The sequence below is a fragment of the Dermochelys coriacea genome, chromosome 3 (assembly GCF_009764565.3).
Source record: "Dermochelys coriacea isolate rDerCor1 chromosome 3, rDerCor1.pri.v4, whole genome shotgun sequence".
NCBI classification, from domain to species: domain Eukaryota; kingdom Metazoa; phylum Chordata; order Testudines; family Dermochelyidae; genus Dermochelys; species Dermochelys coriacea.
Genome location: NC_050070.1, coordinates 23340125 through 23359276, shown reverse-complemented (window position 1 = coordinate 23359276; position 19152 = coordinate 23340125). Strand labels below are relative to the sequence as shown.

Sequence of the window (19152 nt, the reverse complement as noted above, 5' to 3'; positions counted from 1 at the left end):
GTATTTAAACTGGGAACTATCCATATCTGCATAATCCCCTCAAGCCCTTATCCTACTCTCACAGGACTCAGGCTTTGAAGCCTGTGATGCTTTCCCATAGTAGGAAGCTTACATGGGCAAAATGAGCAACCACAAACGAATGAAATGGGAGTTAAAATATTTTTTTCATTGCATCATGGAAACACTCATTTATCACATATTAAGATGGACCATTTTTATTGGAAGTCTCATGCTATGTACAGCTTCCCCCGCACAGTTGTAGATTTTGGGTCTTTATAAAGCAAGTGTCCCAATGGCCAAAGACTTGGTATTTTCTTCTGTACTCTCTTTTTTAAAAATATGTACACAAGCCCTGTTTGCCATGATCAAAGACAACAAAAAATGACAACCTGGTGGCAAATTCACTTGCAGAGGTGACCATGTAGACAGGAAGAATGGTTTAGTGGTTAGGGCACCAAACTGCCATTGTAGAAATTCTAGGTTCAGTTCTGCCCCTGACTTCCTGTCTGTCCCTCTCTTAAGGAAATTTTCAAACATACCTGTGCCTAAGGAATCAAGGTGCAGAATTCCCACTTAAGTGCTTTTCAGCATGGCACTTTTCTTTGCAAGCTATGCCCCGATAGGCATCCATGACTCTCTCATAACATGCACACTGGGGTTTTGACGGGGGTAGCAATGGAACAGTGGATCACAGATCATAAATTTGAGTTCTATTTACTTTACCTTTAGCTCCTTTTGATGAAACAGTAAAAACTAAGGTATCTTCTGGGCTGTAGGGGCTTGAGAGAACTCATCTTGTTTTTTGTAAGAAGAGCTGGTGCGTTGGTGCAATTGGTCAAAACTTCGCCTTGCCTTCAGTATTATGCTGCATGGTGGTAGTTTGATGCCTTCCACTCCAGCCAGGGTTGCATTTCAATGGTATTATATATTGTCATTTGGGGATTGTTTTAGATGAAAGACACAAAATAAATGTAAAATAGGACTTCACAGGTTGAATACCTGTTTATTCTCTAACCATATTTCCATCCTCTCTATGGGATGGCCCTTTGCATTATTTACAAACAGCACTTTTGTGTCAAACATTCAGAGTACACAATAATCACACACTTCAGCTCTACTCCTATAGGCTCTGTTGCCTAAAAGTGAGCAATATATGCTGCAATTACAATATAGTGAGCAATATATGCTGTAACTATTGTTACAGGATCTTTAAAAAAAAATCAATTTTCTCCCTTAACTTATGCTCTTCTAGATTTCGCTGTCTTCTTCCCAAAAGCATGGAGCTTCTACTATGTCTCTTTCCTATACCCACAGTACTGCATCTCTGGAAAAAGGTGTGGAAGGGATTGAGCACAATACAGTGTGTGAGTGAGAACATACAGAACATGCAGTGAATATGAGTTAGAAACATACACTGTAAATGATCTGAGAATCTCAGAAATGGTATTAACTCAAGCATTGAGCCAATAAGGATTTATCGTGGGATAGACTAAGCTTCAAACACTTCAATCTTTTATATGTATATATAAATTATAAGTAGTAATCAAGACCCCAAAGCATTACTTTCTTCATATTCATTAAATTTACTTGTACCTTAAATTGGTGGTGTTAAATTACTAAAGAGAGACAAGCAAATCATAACTAACCAGAAACAGTTACTGAAGTTATATATTTATTTTAAAACAATAAGGGAGGCATCTTTATGTAATATCCCTATATTTATTTTTGGCCTATTTTAATTCCCTTATCTCTGCATAGTAGAGACTCTCTAAGCCTATGTAGCATAGCTGCCAAGGCTACTTTTGTCAAGTGTGTAATAGTTTCTTGATCACATTTGTACCATGTATGCATTAGTGAGGTTAAGGAAATACGCACTTACACAGAAGATGACTTATCAGGAAGAATTGTTGGCCATATTAGACTGAACCTTATGCACATTTCACTATGGAAGACAGTGTGGAAGGCAAAAATCTATAAATAGACTATTCACAAAACAAATCACAGGGTCAGATCTTGGGCTCTCACACACCCTCCAGTCACAAGGACCTACTGCAGTCAATGGTGGGGCATCCACCAGCACAAGGATTATTGCAGGATCGGGGCCTTGGTTCATATCTCCAGAACAGCAGGTTTGGCCCAAATAAAATAGAACCTGCTATTCAAACAAACATACATACTAGAGTAATGGCAGTGACAGATGCTAGCTTATGAAAGGCCATCTTGAAAATATCTGACTTGTGACCCTCAGTTGAGTTATAATATGGCTTGATATAGTTCCTGTTCAGGCAGCCAGTGATACGCAGTTGCGGGAAAGAGTTTTTGTGCTAGGAAACAGTATTTGGAGGCCTAGAGGATCACAGAGGAAGAGTACTCACAACTCACTGGTAAAATCTTTCACACTGTTTTAGCTTGAATTGCTCACCAACCCAACACTTATCAGTATTAGGATGGATTCACAAACCATCTACAAGAAAAAGCAGCAAACAGCCACACATTTCACATACAATGCAATGCAGTGCTATGTTTGAGATCAAATAGTGGAAGACAAAGCAGCATATACATTACATAGCAAAGAACTTTTTATTTTATCAGTAGAACAAGTAGCTTTCAGAAGAGATTTAACTGAAAAATATTCAAACACCCAAGCTGTTAGACTCTAGGTCTGTATTTTTTCAAAATATGGATTTATTTAAAATAGAGGATATTCTCTATTTTAAAAGAGCTGTACAGATTACTCCTAGTAGCTTTGAAATCTGTGAGCGAAGTAATTTGTGTTTCACACCATTCAAGGGGGAAATACCATTGCAGAAAGCTTCAGGGTAGCAAAATATTAGTTGTCTTTTTTCCCTACCATTTATTTTAATAATCCAACCATCACTTCACTGATATCCCACAGTTTTCTTGCAACTAAATCATCCATGGCTTTCGGCAGCAGTTCCTCCTCTTTGCAATCCCCAAATACTTGCCTGACACACCCTCTACTTCTGCAGAGGAGGCCAAATAATATAAGTCTGGGCTCCTTCCAATGGGGTTTTGAAGAAAGCCCATGACACCAAATTGAAGAGGGGTTTTGCCAGCAAAGGAATATTCATGTATCTGCCTAGATTGGTTCGGACAATACCAGGATGAAGCACATTGACAGTGACTCCTGTGCCTTCCAATCGGCGGGCTAGCTCCCTGGTGAATAGTATGTTAGCCAGTTTACTGCGACTGTAGCCAAAACTTTTATTGTAACTTATCTCACTGTTCAAGTCTTCAAAGTTGATCTCTCCATATTTGTAAAGTTTGGAAGAAACTACCACAATCCTGCTTGGGGCAGAACTTTTGAGGAGGCCAAGGAGAAGGTTAGTGAGCAAGAAATGACCCAAGTGGTTGACACCAAACTGCATCTCGAAACCATCCTCTGTCTTCATGTATGAACACTGGAATATCCCCGCATTATTGATCAGGACATCCAGTCTCGGCTCTTCCTTAAAATAGCAAAAATAATCAGATTTATAAACACAGCAAGCTGTTATTAAGATTAATTGTATGCATTGACCTTTATTAGGAAAAAACATTCAACTGCTCATCCTCTAAAATGGGATTTTCTAGGTCATGGTTATTTTAATATAATCTTGGAAAAAATAAGCATATTGGTAGTTGTCAGTAAGAGGAGTATCAAATCACATGGGATGGGGGAGGTTGTGTTACTCTGAAGACAGCTAAAATATAAACATTTTTCAAGAACAGCATTTTTATTTGAAATCTACTGAAATTATTCTTGTGATACCAATTTCTTTCCAAAAAATGACCAGGATCTGACATTAAAGACAAGCTGACAAGTGTACTACTGGTTAGTATTTATATTGTGGTAGTACCTAGAAGCCCCAGTCATGGAGCCTATTATGCTAGGCACTGTACAAACAAAGAACAAAAAGATCACCTAGCTCTTTGAGGCAGGGACTTAGGGTTAAAGAGACACTGCCAACAAATTTTCAACCCATTATTTGATTAGGGAAAAAATTTATGATGAATTTTGAAAACACTGCTATTAATGATTTCAAACAATGGTACCTAGTTTAAAATTTGCCTGAACTGTGGTGGACCAAAATACTATGTTGTGCCAATGTAGTTCACGAAAGCTTATGCTCAAATAAATTTGTTAGTCTCTAAGGTGCTACAACTACTCCTTTTGTTTTTAAGAATCAGAAAGTAAAACTGGTAACAGAAAAATGAAATCTAAGGCCCCAGTACTTATTTCCAAATCCTGCATAATCTGTGCACCCAGAACTCGGAGAGGGAAAGATCTTAGGAGTTTCAAAGTGTGGTTCCACTCTGAAAAACGTCTTCACACAAATGTCACTATAAAGTTCCATGTTTCAATCTGAATGCTCAGTTTACCAGTAAAGAATCTCTCTCCCCTCCCACCCCCGCCTTTTCCTGCCAGTCCTGCAAATTTAACATAGGATCTGGAAGTCAGGTTGAGCTCCTTCTGGCTCCTTACCACCAGTAAGAAATTTTATGCAGGCCAAATTCTATTCTCATTTACACCTTTGAAATTTAATAGTATGCACATTTTGCCATCAGTGGCACAGTATAACTAAGAGCGAATAGAAAGGAGTACTTGTGGCACCTTAGAGACTAACATTTATTTGAGCATAAGCTTTAGTGAGCTACACAGCTCACTACATCGGAATGCATCTGATGAAGTGAGCTGTAGCTCACAAAAGCTTATGCTCAAATAAATCTGTTCTCTAAGGTGCCACAAGTACTCCTTTTCTTTTTTGCGAATACAGACTAACACGGCTGCTACTCTGAAACCTGTTATTAAGAGCAGAATCTGATCTTGCATTTAGCATTTAGTTAATTATTAAATCAAGCTGGGGCTTGATCCTGCAAGATGCTAAGTTCCCTTAACTCTTAATGATATCAAAGGGAGTTGAGGCTGCTCAGCATCTCACAGGATTGGGGCCTTCATGTATGAGTTGTAAAGAATTCACATCTCCCCCATAGCTGCATGGTACTGAAAGATGTAACAATTTATCACTGAAGCCAGCATATTACCCTGAATACACAAAGCAGTTGGTCTTTGTGCAGTGAAGCTAAGAAAGTGAAAAATGAAAATTCAGTTCGAATTCTGGTATCTAAACACCCACAATGAAAGCCAGACTGTGGGAGTGCCAGCTCTCTCTCATTTTATCAATCTAGGAACCTCCTTTATCAGACAACATCAGAAAGGAGTCACAAGTTCAGAAAAGGAAGGGAAAACCTAATGCAATGTACTACAGCCCTTTGGAAGTCTTTCTAGAACTATCATCTCATTTTGTTTTTTCCATCATTTAAGCTGTGTTGAGGGTATTCTAAAACAGCAGACCACTAGAATAAACCAATAGCGGCACCACCTTTTCCAGGCTGTCTCCAGCTCACTCCCATGTATGTAACACTCACACACTTCATCGCCGCCGACTAGTTCTCACTTTTTTGAAAAAAGACAACACTTAATAGTGGGGGCCAAGAGAGAGACTGGCCAGGTTAAAAAAAAAAAATCACATTTTTTAAAAGATCACACCAACACCTAGGAGGAGCTACGACCAGATTAGAAAAAAGGTAGGTCGCAGTGTTTACTTGTGGCATTTCACAGCACTTTGGTGTATAGTCACATGCACAGTTTCCCGGTATAGTGCAACAAGCCCAGAGCCTGCAACTGGATCTATGCAGGTGGTCCTAAATGGTTCCCACTGAGCTTTACATGGCACAACTGTCCATCCGTGACAACCAATTACAGAATTAGGGCTTTAGTCAATTTCCCCTGTTGTTCTGTGGGCCTCCTGGCAAATTATGTAAAGGCCAAAGGGTGAAGAGAAAGAGAATATTCACCACATTATTAATGTGAAGTTATGTTGAAACCAAGTGTTAAGATGACAACTTTCATGAGTTAAGAAAATTATATCAAGAAAATATTTACCCCAGTTATACAGGTGGCAGCTCCAGCATTAGCTCATTTCTACCATTATGTACAGTCTCCACAGCACACCCCCTTTCTCTATTTTGGGATATCCCTAAACAGTGTAAATTGTATCCATGAGATACCCAGTGAAACCATTTGTTTGGCTTGCTTATGCCCTTCTACAAAATCTCTTAGGAACGCCTGTAGGACCCTAGTGAGCCCTCACAAATTAGACTTGCAGGATCCAGGATAGGTCTGACAAAGTCAGAATGATTATGGACAGTACACCCTCGATATAACAAACCCCTCAGGATCCAAGCCATTTGTTCATTATAGCCAGGGGTCCATTATACCAAAAGAGACCAGCACCGGGAGGATGGGGGCGGTCAGCTTCTCCAGCCATGGAGCTGACAGCTCCTCCAGCCTCGCGACTGACAGTCCCATGGCTGGAGGTGGATCCCGGGACTGGGTTCATTATATCCAAAGATTCGTTATTATGAAGGCATTAGAGAGAGGGCGTACTGTAATAGAAATGTGATAAATGTAGGTTGGATTCAGATGACTCCATGAAGTGATCTCTCACTGCAGCTTATTCTCTCTCTATGTGCTGTAGGTAAAGGGGGTTCAAACTTAAGCCACTTTACAGCCACAAATTCCCAGACGCTTGAAGAATAAACTTGCAGCAGATTGCAGCTGCCCAAGTTTTTTCTTTGCCCCCAGAGATAAAGGTCACCCCTTGCCTGCTGCATCTAGATATGAGCTTGTGGAAAGGTGATTTCTGGCTGCACTGTATAACTCCATGGCCCAGTCCCTCTTCTTACCGTCAACACAGCTATGAACAGAAGATTTCCCTAGGAAAGGAGCTTTGGCCTACTAAGGCTTTGTTCCCTGGATTAAAAATCAATGCATAAGACTGCACCAAAATATTAAATTACATCCCAAAATATTTTGGGATTATTATTTTTAATGCCCACAGATGCAAGAAGCTCTGACAAAAGCTGCTAATCTCCACTCAATTTCAGCACTGAAGACCCCAAGTCCACTAAGGGTAATTTGAAGACTGAGTAGCCTTTACGATGATGGAGAGAGAGACAGGATGTTACTGAGTTTCAAACCTACACAAGGGCTGCTAATTAGCATACAGAATTATTTGCTGACAAACTCAGTCCTCTGCAAAGGATAGGATAGTGCCAACGCTATTCTGGATGCTGCTGCCCTTCATGCCCACACACCACAGGACCCATCCTTCCTCTCCATGCCAATCCCCCATAGCCTTATCTCATCCCTCCATCCTCCATTTATCAGCATATCTCCATCCTCACCCTCCCCCCCAAACCAACCATCCCCCTAAACCTTTTCCCTCCTTCTTGACCCCTTGTCAGATAAGGTTCCACCCATACCCACTAGCTGGTGTCCTCCCATCCCCAGTACCCCCTCCTCCTGCTCCTCCCCCCAAGCTCTCTGCCCTTGAGGCAACTCATTCCCTCACATGCCATCTCCCTATTACCTTCACCAAGGCCCTGTACCCCCATACCAACTTCCCCCTCTCCTCGCCTGAACCCTCCGCATCCTTCTCCTGACCCTACTCTTCTTCTTCTCCCCCCTTCCCTATCCCTCCCAACCTACCCCATTCCTTCCCCCACCCTCCCCCTTCTTCCACCCTCACACCCCAGCCTACGTTCCTCCCCTTCCCCATCCCCTCCTCTGCCTCTCCCCTCCCCCTCCTCACCCCCAGCCCGCCCTCTGCCCTCTCCCCCTCCTCACCCCCTCCCCTTCCTCTGCCTCTCCCCCTCCTCACCCGCAGCCCGCCCTCTGCCCTCTCCCCCTCCTCACCCCCAGCCCGCCCTCTCCCCCTCCTCACCCCCTCCCTTCCTCTGCCCTCACCCCCTCCTCACCCGCAGCCTGCCCTCTCCCCCTCCTCACCCCCTCCTCACCCCCAGCCCGCCCTCTCCCCCCTCCTCACCCCCTCCCTTCCTCTGCCCTCACCCCCTCCTCACCCCCAGCCCGCCCTCTGCCCTCTCCCCCCCTCCTCACCCCTCCCTTCCTCTGCCTCACCCCCTCCTCACCCCCAGCCGCCCTCTCCCCTCCTCACCCCCTCCCTTCCTCTGCCCTCTCCCCCTCCTCACCCCCAGCCTGCCCTCTCCCCCTCCTCACCCCCTCCCTTCCTCTGCCCTCTCCCCCTCCTCACCCCCTCCTCACCCCCAGCCCACCCACTCCCCTCACCCCATCCCTTCCTCTCCCCTCACCCCTTTTTCTGCCCTCTGCCCCTCCCTCACCCTCCTCTTCGCCCCCAGCCCACCCTCTCCCCGTCCCTTCCCCATATTTGCCCTCCCCACTCAAGCCCTTCCCTCACTCCACCCCTCCCGCTCCCCTCCCTTCCCCCGCCGGCCCCCCCGTACCTGCAGCACCCCCCGCAGAAGCTGCGCACGGAGCGCAGCGAGGCCAGTCCAGCTCCCTGATCACCAGCTCCCCGCCCTCCGCCTGGGCGCCCACTCGGCGCGGATCTCGCGGGCCGCCTGCTCGGCCCGGCCGCGGTCCCGGCAGCCCAGGATCACCCGGGCCTGCAGCCGCAGCAGCTCGGCCGCCGTGGCCCGGCCCAGCCCGCTGTTCGCGCCCGTCACGATCACCGTCTTGCCCCGCATCAGCGCGGCGGCCCGCCCCGCGAAGCCCGGCCGGCCCCGCTCAGGTAGCGGCGGGCGATGAGCAGCAGCCCCCGCCCAGCGCCACGGTCAGCAGCGCCGCAGCGGCCATAGCTCAGCGCTGGGGGCCAGGAAGGAGCCGCGAGCAGGGGCCGAACGACACCCGCCCCGGCGTTTTTCCCAGGGCGCAGCCGGCGCTACCCCGCCGCCGGCCGCCCAGCGCCGCGCACGGGGGCGTGAGATGCCGATTGGCCCCCGCGGTACCCTTCGCTTTGCATCTGGGACTCGTAGTTTCCTCCGCCTCCTCCAGCGTGGGTTCGAAGCGCTGCCTGCGCGGGGCCCTTGGGCTGGGTTAGCCCCGAGCTCCGGTACCGCGATGCCCCGCCCCCACCGTGCTAGCTGGGCCGTGCCCTACGCAGCCCTTCCCCGGGCAGCGCAGCCCTGAGCTGCTGGCGCCCCAGGCAGAGGGCAAAAGCCTTGGGCAGATAAAAGTACTTCCTGCAGCCACCACCCTTTTCTTAAAAAGAAAAGGAGGACTGTGGCACCTTAGAGACGAACAAATTTTTAGAGCATAAGCTTTCCTGAGCTACAGCTCATTTCCACCAAATGCATCCGATGAAGTGAGCTGTAGCTCACGAAAGCTTATGCTCTAATAAATGTTAGTCTCTAAGGTGCCACAAGTCCTCCTTTTCTTTTTGCGAATACAGACTAACCCGGCTGCTACTCTGAAACCACCCTTTTCTTGTGACTTTCCCAGCCAGGACTGGCCCTGAGCCCCAGAGACTGAAGACATCAAAGCTCCCTTGTCAATAGGGCGAACTCTTGTTCTGAAAGGTAGCAGCAGTCAGGGAAGGCAGCAGGTGCAAAGTACTACCATGAAAAATCAGATACACAAGGACAAATGAGGAGACACCCGAGAAAGTCCAGAGGAGAGCAACACAAATGATTTAAAAGAAAAGGAGGACTTGTGGCACCTTAGAGACTAACAAATTTATTTGAGCATAAGCTACAGCTCACTTCATTGGATGCATTGGTGGAAATGAGCTGTAGCTCAGGAAAGTTATGCTCAAATAAATTTGTTAGTCTCTAAGGTGCCACAAGTCCTCCTTTTCTTTTTGCGAATACAGACTAACACGGCTGCTACTCTGAAACAAATGATTTAAGGTCTAAGAAAACAGGGCCTAGGAGGGAAGGTTGGAAAAAAATGGGTTCAGTCTGGAGAAGAGAAGACCGAAGGGGGGACACAAGAACAGTTTTCAAGTTGTTACAAGGAGGAGGGTGAAAAATGGTTCTCTTTAAGCTCTGAGGATGGGACAAGAAACAATGGGCTTAAACTGCAGGAAGGGGAAGGGGGTTAGGTTGGACATTAGGAAAAACTTCCTAACTGTCAGGGTAGTTAAGCACTGGAACCAATTGCCTAGGGGCTGTTGTGGAATCTCAGTCACTGGAGGTTTTTTAAAACTAAATACCTGTCAGGAATGGAATAGTTATTGTGTAGTCCTGCCTTGAGTGCAGGGGAGTGGACTAGATGATGTCCCTTCCAATCCTACACTTCTATGATTCTATGAAAATGGCAAAAACTGGCTAGGCAGTAATACTGCAGAACAGGATCTGAGGGTTATGGTGGATCACAAATTAATATAGCTGACAATGTGATGCAGTTGCAAAAAAAGACTGATATTCTGGGTTATATGAACAGGAGTGTCATTGCAAAGAGGGATCACCAGCTCCCTGTTTCACTGTACTCTGCACTTATGAGGCCTCAGCTGGAGTACGGTGTCCAGTTCAGGGCACCCCTGCAGCCAAAAGGAAATACTGTGTAAAAAAAAAAAGGCATGTTTAGTCTTGAAAAAAGAAGACTGAGGGGGAACTTGATAATAGTTTTCAGATACAGTAAGAGTTGTTATAAAGTCAAGAGGCTGGTGATCAGTTGTTGTCCATGTCCACTGAAGATAGGAAAAAAGTAATGGGCTTAATCAGTAATGGAGATTTAGGTTAGATATTAGGAAAAACTTTCTAACTATAAGGACAGTTAAGCATTGGAACAGGTTTCTGAGGGAGGTTGTGGAATCTTCACTGGAGGTTTTCAACAAGAGGTTAGACTAACTTTGGTCAGAAATGATCTAGCGCAGGGGGCTGGACTAGATGACCTTGTGAGGTCCCTTCCAGCCTTATGTATCTACAATTCTTTGAAGTCATACTCAGTTTTTACGCAGATCTGAGCTACTGAATGATATTGCTTAACAAATTCTTCATTACAAAACATGGATGAATGCATTTTTTATTAATGACTGGTTATGGGTGAATTTATTACATAGAACTAATAAAGAAAAAATCACAGATGCACTTATGGACATGGATTCAGCTAGGTATAGACTAATCTTGAATACTGAAAGCTTCTGACGATGTTTGCTTCCTTATCTTTAGGCAGCAGTCCTTTTCTTTTCCTTAGGTTTCCCAATGCAAACTCTGGGCCAATCTAGAGATAAAAGCATGAAGGTTAGTACTATGAAAGCAACAATGGGAGACAGAAGATAAACCACAGTGAACATATAAATGGCTCAATTTCAAATCAATTTTCTATTGAAATATTTCTCAAAGTATCCAAAATATTTAATGTCAGGTGACTTTGAATTATCCACCCAATGAAAAATGAAACAAATTGGGTTACAAAAGCTATCTAAGGCCTCCAGAACCCTTTAAAAATGAAAGATTTTAATAGACACGTGGAGAAAACTCCATCTCTCAGTACAAAACTTAGAAGAGGGGATATATATCTGTACTGATTGCTGATTTAATCTAATACATCAGGGGTGGCCAACCTGTGGCTCCGGAGCCACACGCGGCTCTTCAGAAGTTAATATGCAGTTCCTTGTTTAGGCACCGACTACAGGTGCCAACTTTCCCATGTGCCGGGGGATGCTCACTGCTCAACCCCTGGCTCTGCCCCCACTCTACCCTTCCCTTCACCTCCCCTGAGCCTGCCGTGCCCCCCCCCCCACTCCCCAGCCCACCAGAGCCTCCTGCATGCCACAGCTGATGGGGAGGGAGGGAGAGGTGCTGATTGGCAGGGCTGCCAGCCGGTGGGAGGCGCAGGGAGGGAGGGGGAGGCACTGATTGGCAGGGTGGGCGAAGAGCTGACAGAGGGCTACTGATGTGTGGCTCTTTGGCAATGTACACAGGTAAATTCTGGCTCCTTCTCAGGCTCAGGTTGGCCACCCCTGTAATACATGAAAGACGCTATTATTTGACCAGGCTCCTGATTTTCTTAGTACTCATCTCCAGGGAGCTAAAACTTGTTCTACCCTGACTTCATTGGGATTCTATGTGGTGTAAGTCAATGGGTAGAACTTGGTCCCTGAAGATTAATTTTATACTTTCCTCAAGGATCTAGCAGAGATTGGAGAAGACATTACCAGCTGAATACTGTCCCTCAAGACACTGCCTCCTAAGACAAAGTCCCCAGAGCCAAAATTTTCAAAAATAGCAGTGATTTTGGTTGCCCAACTTGAGGATTCTTAAAGCAGGGGTCTCAAAGTCCCAGCCTTTGGGCCATCTGCAGCACTAGAACCTCCCCACTGCAGCTCGCAGAGGAGAGACACGTGCAGACACACTGCACAATGTCTGCTGCAGGTGCCATCCCCCACAGCTCCCCTCATAGGCACCAACTTCTGGCGCCAGTGGGTGCTCGACCACCCTCTGCCCCCAGGCCCACCCTGACTCCCCACCTACCCCGCCCCCTCCTGCCCCCATTCCAACCCCTTCCGCAAAGTCCCCGCCCCACAGCTGTTTGGCAGCAGCAAGCACTGGGAGGAAGCAGAGGCGAAGGAGGTGGTGAGGCGGGGAGGTTGGGTGGGGAGATTGACTGCCCATGGGTGCAGAGCACCCACTAATATTTCCCCATGAATGCTCCAGCCCCAGAGCACTCACAGAGTCGGCACCTATGGCTCCCATTGACTGAGGGAGAGGGACAGAGATACCATCACTAGTCTCTGGGCAGAGTCAGCCATGGAGGCGGCATCATTTGTTGCAGGGCAGAGTCAGACATGGAGGCAGCATCACTTTTTTCCTCAATGAATATAAACAAGTCAAAATACCAAACACCACTGTCTGATGCGCCCTTGCTGCAATCCTGAAGTTTCAACTGCTCAGTCACTGAGGCCAAACATCAATAAACTGACAGAACTGAAGCGTTGCCAGGTGTCTGGCAAACCCTAAAAACTCTCCGGCAGGTGAAGAATTGCATAAGGTGGTATGACAGTTTTATTATTTCTAAGAAATTCAAAATAAAAAATACAATAAAACATTTTATTTCTGAACACCATCTTCAGTGACATTATTGGCCTGCTGGGAGGATTTGAGGACTGGCACTGGCCCTAAGGTAAATTGGGTTTGAGACCCCTGCCTTAAAGGGATCTGCTTTTAAAAAGGGCTGAACATCCATTCTCCAAAAATCAAAGTTGCTCAAGTTGAGCACCCACAAAAACACTAGTCTACATTGAAAGAAAATGTGCCTAGGTTTTTTTGCTGAGGACAAATGTATTTCCCTGTTAAATTAGAAATAGCATAATTGATAAGACAAATAATTCAGATACTAAAAGACAAGCATGATCAGTCAGGATCACAAAGCACATTAAATACTTACAACATTGAGAGGACAGCTAAGTAGCGTAATGAAAAACAAAACAAAAAAAAATGCCCCCCAAAAAGTAATACTTCACAATTATACCACTTTCCATCTGAGTATCTCAAAATGTTTTACAAACATTTACCCACCTTAAAACTACAACCACAAAGGTAGATGTAGATAAACCTGTACATTCTGGCATCATTCATAGGCGCAATTTGGTGAAGTGTCAAGCACCCTTATTTCCAATGGTTATTGCGGCTAGACCCTGAGGGTGCTCATCACCTCACAGGACTGGGCCTGAGGTAGCAAAACTTTTTGTATATAAACTCAAGTACAATTGTACAGATGCTAATAAACTAAGTAACACAAGCACAATGCAACACACAGAATAACATACATTTTGAAGCATCTGAGTTTTTCCTCCTTTCTGAAGGAAAATAAAAAGAGGGAAATAAATCAAACTTGTCCTCCAAACCCAGCTCCCCCGTTAGCATAATAAAACCACCTCCGCAAGAGGCGATACCTATGTCCGTGTGAGAAGCTCTCCTGCCAACATAGCGCTGTCCACACTGGTGCTTAGGTCAGTGTAACTTACATCACTCAGGGGAGTGGCTTAATCACACCCCTGACCAAGATAAGTGATATTGATAGTTAAGGCTAAGATCTAGTTAGGGGTATATTTGGTAAAAGTCATGGACAGATCACGGGCAATAAATAAAAATTCATGGCCCATGACCTGTCCATGACTTTTACCAAAAATACCCCTGACTAAATCTCTACTTCTGGAGCCCTGCTGCTAAGGGGAGCCCCTGCTGGGGGACGGGGATGCTGCTCCAGTGCTGGGGGTTGACTGCCTTCCGGTTGCTGCTCCCGGGGACTGCTCTCCAGATGGCTTCCGGGTGCCTCTGGGGCAGCTGCTTCAGCTGCTTGGGTGGTCCCCAGGGCTCCCGCAGGACCACGGCTTGGGTGTTCCCCGGAACCAGTCATACCGGCTGCTGTTCTGGCGGTCCCTGGAGCCAGCTGCCTGAGCAGTGGCTGGTGTGGCTGGCCCCAGGGACTGCCGATGCGGCTGGCCCCGGGGACTTCCAGAGCAACTGGCCCTGGGTTGCTCCATCGGCGGCAGGTGTGGCTCGCCGTGGTCACCTAAGCAGCTGGCCCCTGGACCCTGAAGTCAGCCGCACCAGCTGATGCAGAAGTCATGGAGGTCGCAGAAAGTCACGGAATCCATGACTTCTGCAACCTCTGTGAAAGAATCGCAGCCTTAGTGATCATGTGTACACACCCTGAGTGTGTGTGTGTGAGAGAGAAGGAAAGCCAAATCAAAGGGATGAGTTTTGCTTTTCATTCTAAGAACCACACCCAGAAGAGATGCTGACCTGGAGCAATGCCTAAAGATCACCTGTGACAGGGTCGGGCCAGATGGCTATAGGAGAGTAATAGAAGGCAGATATATTAGCCCCAGGCTAAGTAGGTCCCCTTTCCCTGGGTAAGGTAACAGGGAAGGTTCCAGAACAATCAGGAACCTTCTGGAGACAATTAAGACAGGCTGATTAGAACACCTGAAGCCAATCAAGAAGCTTCTAGAATCAATTAAGGCAGGCTAGTCAGGCTTCTCTGAGTAGTTACTACAACTCCTGAGGAAGCTAGAATGTGTTCTTGAGTATCTTACATTGCTGACATCTTGCAACATGTAGCTGACATATTTGAAGGTAAGCTTGCATAACTAAAACATCAAAGAATAGAACCTTCATTGTCAATTTAGAGTCTGACTACTGATGAACAAACGTATAACATAATAAGAAAAGTAGGATCTTTTTTACATTTTTCTCCTCACACACTTTAGTGCTCATGATTGGTTAAGGACTCACTGCTCTGGAGAATATGTCCTCTATCTATAGATCAACACAAACTGAAGCATTGTAAGCCTACTAACTATGCCCTGGCCAACACACTTCATGTTCTAGATGGACTGGTGGTTGGATGGGAAGGTGCATGGTGTGGATATTCACTTTCCCATACCCAGTCATTCTTTGGTCCTCTGCTCAGCTTATCAACAATGGTGCAAATGAACATTAATGTGGTGTTTAAGTGGACACTGGTCGACCAGAAACTGAACTGAGGTCACCAAACTCATTTTACATAGGCCTCAGAAGAGCCATAACTTCTGAGTGATCCTTGTTGAGGGAAAAAAAATCCCCCCCACCCCACTCCCAACACAGAAAAATGGCAATGTTCTGCAAAGTCAGCTTTATTCAAGTAGGAAAAATAGTTTAGAAAAATAAGGGGTTCCTGTAAACACAAGGCCAAATAAACTAACAGTTTCCACTGGAATTACAAATCACCCATACAAATCAAAGATTCATGATGACACAATCACTGAATAGGTAAACATACTCGCACCATGTTTTTGGTCTTTTAAAAAATAACCTGTAAATATTCTTTATGCAGCATGATTCATGTTATAAATAGCCCATTTACAGCTCTTTCAGAGAAGTCACACATTTATAAGTCTTTAAAATATGTCTTAAACTATAAAAACAATACAAGACTTTTCCTAATATAAAAAAAAACTACAGTGCTAAACCTAGCAAACCAAACCAAAAAGTGTTCAAGAGTACTATTAAAAATCTATTAAAAACATGCCCATATTAAAATATTTTTTTAAAATTTCTTTAGCTACAGAGGTCAAATCTTTAAACACTCCTTATAATATACAAATGTAGAGTTTTCAGACTTAACTATTGATGTGTTAGAGGCTGTCTAAGTTAAAGGAAAGCTATTTTTTAACAGTGTCATTTTTAGGTTTGGATTTGTTGTACTTCTGACCAATGCCATAAGGTACATGTGCTGCTACAGTACCCAGTTGTTGTGCTCCTTCAATGTGAAACATCTGATCATCAAAGAAAATATGAGGCCGGATTTTCACCAAAATTGGTCCTTTAGGAGCTCCTGCAAGGAAAGTGCCTCAATCTCCAAACCCCAGCTACGGAGAGTCTTCAGCACTCTGGCTCCAGAACTTGCTGCACTTCTAGCTGTGACGAGGTAGGTCCTTATAGGACAATCTAATCGTTTGTCTTTTGCATAGAATTTCTTCTGCAGCTTCCCTAAGTCTTCCAGAAAACCTTTCAAAGGACCCTAGGTATAAAATATCAGAAACATGTTTAATGTTTTTCCTCTTCTCCCACAAACATCTCTGTACTTTCTTCCATGCTTGCCCTTATGTATAGAACTCCTTCCATGATCCATAACCTTCTCCTCCTTGGAATCCTTTCTCAACACAATGCCTACAAAGAAAACCAACCAGCAAATGACAGCTTGGCTGTATGGGGCAACCGCTGAATACCAATACCTATTTGCATAATAGAATGCCCTCCCACCACAAAGTATATTTGTATGTAACAATTTCTATATATTTCAGTGCATCCCTCTTACTCTTTTTGAAGTTGCCTGTCTTCTTAGATTGTATGATCTTTGGGGCAGGGATCTTGTAAATCTATATTTCTCTACAGTGCCTAATTCAGAGGGGTCCTAACCCTGACTGGGGCTGGAGAGCCCCAATACACAGTTATAATTTCTGTCCAGAGTTCATGAAATGAAAAACATATCTTTTGCTTTTTAACGACACCTGATTCTGTTCTCATAATGATTTTTTACACTCATGTAAAAACATTGACTTCTGTGGAGTTCCTTTAGATTTACACCAGTTTGAGTGACAGAAGGAGGAGGCCCAAAATTAAAAACAAAAACTATTTTGGGTCAAACTCTGACACACTGAGTACCTACAGTTCCCATTGCTTTCAAAGATCAGGCCCTTATTCTGATTTATACCAGTGTAAATGAAAATAAAGTTGGTTTAAGTTGATTCTAACATGTTTGCATTCCTGGACAAACATCATAATTCTGTTTGACAATGAACATAAATATTACACTTGGACCATTCTGGCATTTGAAGCAAATGCCAACTGTTTATTAATATGTTATTGAGAGATGTACAATAGCTGTTCCATATGACAATAAAAAGTGGAGCAAAGTATGAATGGATATTACATTCCAAGCCCAGACATGTGCATACTGTTACATGCACAGAGGGAAACAAAGGATCACAAATACTGACCAAACATTCCAAAGCAGTGTGTTTGGAGGTGGGGCTGATTGCTATGAATGGATATAGGCTGCCATGTTCACTTTACTTAGGACCAGACCCAAAATCCATTGAAATCAATAGTAGTCTTTTTCAATGAGTTCAGTGGACTTTGGATCAGGCCTCTAGGGGATGATTAAATGAAAATACCTCTAGAGGTAGCTACAAGAACCTCATGTTCTTCCTCATGCAATACTCCCAATGAAATGGGAGTCCTGTGTAAGGACTGCAGGATCAGGCCCTTAAATATCAAACATGCATTCTAAAGACTGTCCGTGAACAAGGAAATCCAAGCATGTATAATGAAATTGATGTTACAATTAAAAGGTTCTTTGAATCACAAATAAAACATCCATGAAGATCAAGACACATTAATGTATAAATTTAAGAGAAAAATAATGTACACATACGAAAAACAAAATCAAGTACCAACTACAATTTAGCAATAAAAAAGCAAAGTTGTCTTAACAGTTCAAGAAGCAGATACCTGTGCAAGGGGCTTATTCTCATTCATCTGTTCATGTTCATAAAATCTATCTAATCCATGCTCTTTGACGATCTGCTCTGATTCATCGGAAAAGAGAACAGCATCCCCATCAAATGCCACCCTCAACTGCTTATCACAGTAAGGTATGTCTTTATTTGCAGTGAACATTGTAGCAGATGCAATGCCTGAAAATACATCAGAAGCTCAATTAGCAGTTTCCAGTGGACTCACTATTATTAATTTTTATTGCTGTGGCATAGACACAGAATGGGTACAACTTCACTGCCCAGAGGCACTTACAGTCTAAGGCCCTGACCCCGGATATATTTATGCATAGGAGTAACTTTATATATGCAAGCAGTCCCATTGATTTAAGTGAGATTATTCTCATGAATAGTTACTTTCAATCATAAGTGTTTGCAGGATTGGACCCTAAGTCACACTTAAGATAAGAAATACTGGGAAATTCTGAGGACAATATTTATTCCAACTTATTTATTATTTTTATTTTAAGCTCACTCTCTTCTTTCTAATGTTGTAGTGCAGAAGGCACTGGATGTTGACTAATTTTTGGCATCAGAGGAAAGGTGACATCAGGAGGAATTTGAGTGAGACAGGAGGGAGGACTGGTACTCTGGTGGTCATGCAAGGGAGAGGGCAGCATGGATGAAGACATGAAGCTGGGAGCAAGAGATAAAGAAAAGGATTGGTTAGGCTGGCATTCCTGGCACAGTGCAGGGGCAAAGAGGGGCATTATAAGAAACAGAATCCAAGCAGAAGGATAATAATCATTAAATAAAATCAGTGACAATTTGATATTACATATATGGATTGCGCTCCATTTATTGAAATATTACATCTCCTGTGAAAAAGATGCATGTAATTTTTGAGTTCATGTGTTAATAGGCTTAAGTGGGAAATAAACCAAGGTAAGAGCCAATTCAAACCTGCTTCTATAGCTTCTTGGACTTTTTCAGAGTCAGCAGAAAGGTATAAGTTGGTAAGATATGCTGTTAGGTAACCAATAGGGCTTTCTCCACCAGTCATACAGAAGCGTTCAATCGATAAACCTAAAAACAGGCATGAAAATCTCAGATACAGAGGAAACAAACGAAATATGACAAGGTGCAACCCTGCTGTTTTTGTCCTAACACAAACAAAATACAGTTATTATCTGAACAGAGTGAAATTTCTGAAATATTAAGATCTGTCTTTGATGTATAGTTGTCCCAATACCTTACTGAGCAAAAGCTACTTTCCCCACTTCCTCTGAAACATGGGGTCATCTGGAGCTGGGATACCAGCTTACTTGCACTCTTGCAATCA

General features: G+C 44.2%; 2 protein-coding genes across 2 annotated transcripts in view; both read right to left on the bottom strand.

Moving 5' to 3' along the window:
* Positions 1-2557: 2557 nt before the first annotated feature.
* RDH14 (retinol dehydrogenase 14) lies at positions 2558-13404 on the bottom strand. The gene is given in 10 exon segments (XM_038396846.2): positions 2558-2958; positions 2961-3008; positions 3011-3470; positions 6131-6140; positions 8338-8374; positions 8377-8421; positions 8424-8585; positions 8588-8638; positions 8641-8915; positions 13388-13404. Coding segments are annotated over 10 exon segments (1209 nt in total). The 3' UTR covers positions 2558-2854.
* Positions 13405-15430: 2026 nt separating this feature from the next.
* The window catches only part of LOC119852645 (cytosolic 5'-nucleotidase 1B-like), an 8309-nt gene continuing 4587 nt past the window's right edge, over positions 15431-19152 (bottom strand). Inside the window, 4 exon segments of the mRNA XM_043510091.1 lie at positions 15431-16162; positions 16165-16333; positions 17827-18011; positions 18774-18984. Coding sequence (XP_043366026.1) covers positions 15975-16162; positions 16165-16333; positions 17827-18011; positions 18774-18984 — 753 coding nt within the window. The 3' untranslated portion in view covers positions 15431-15974.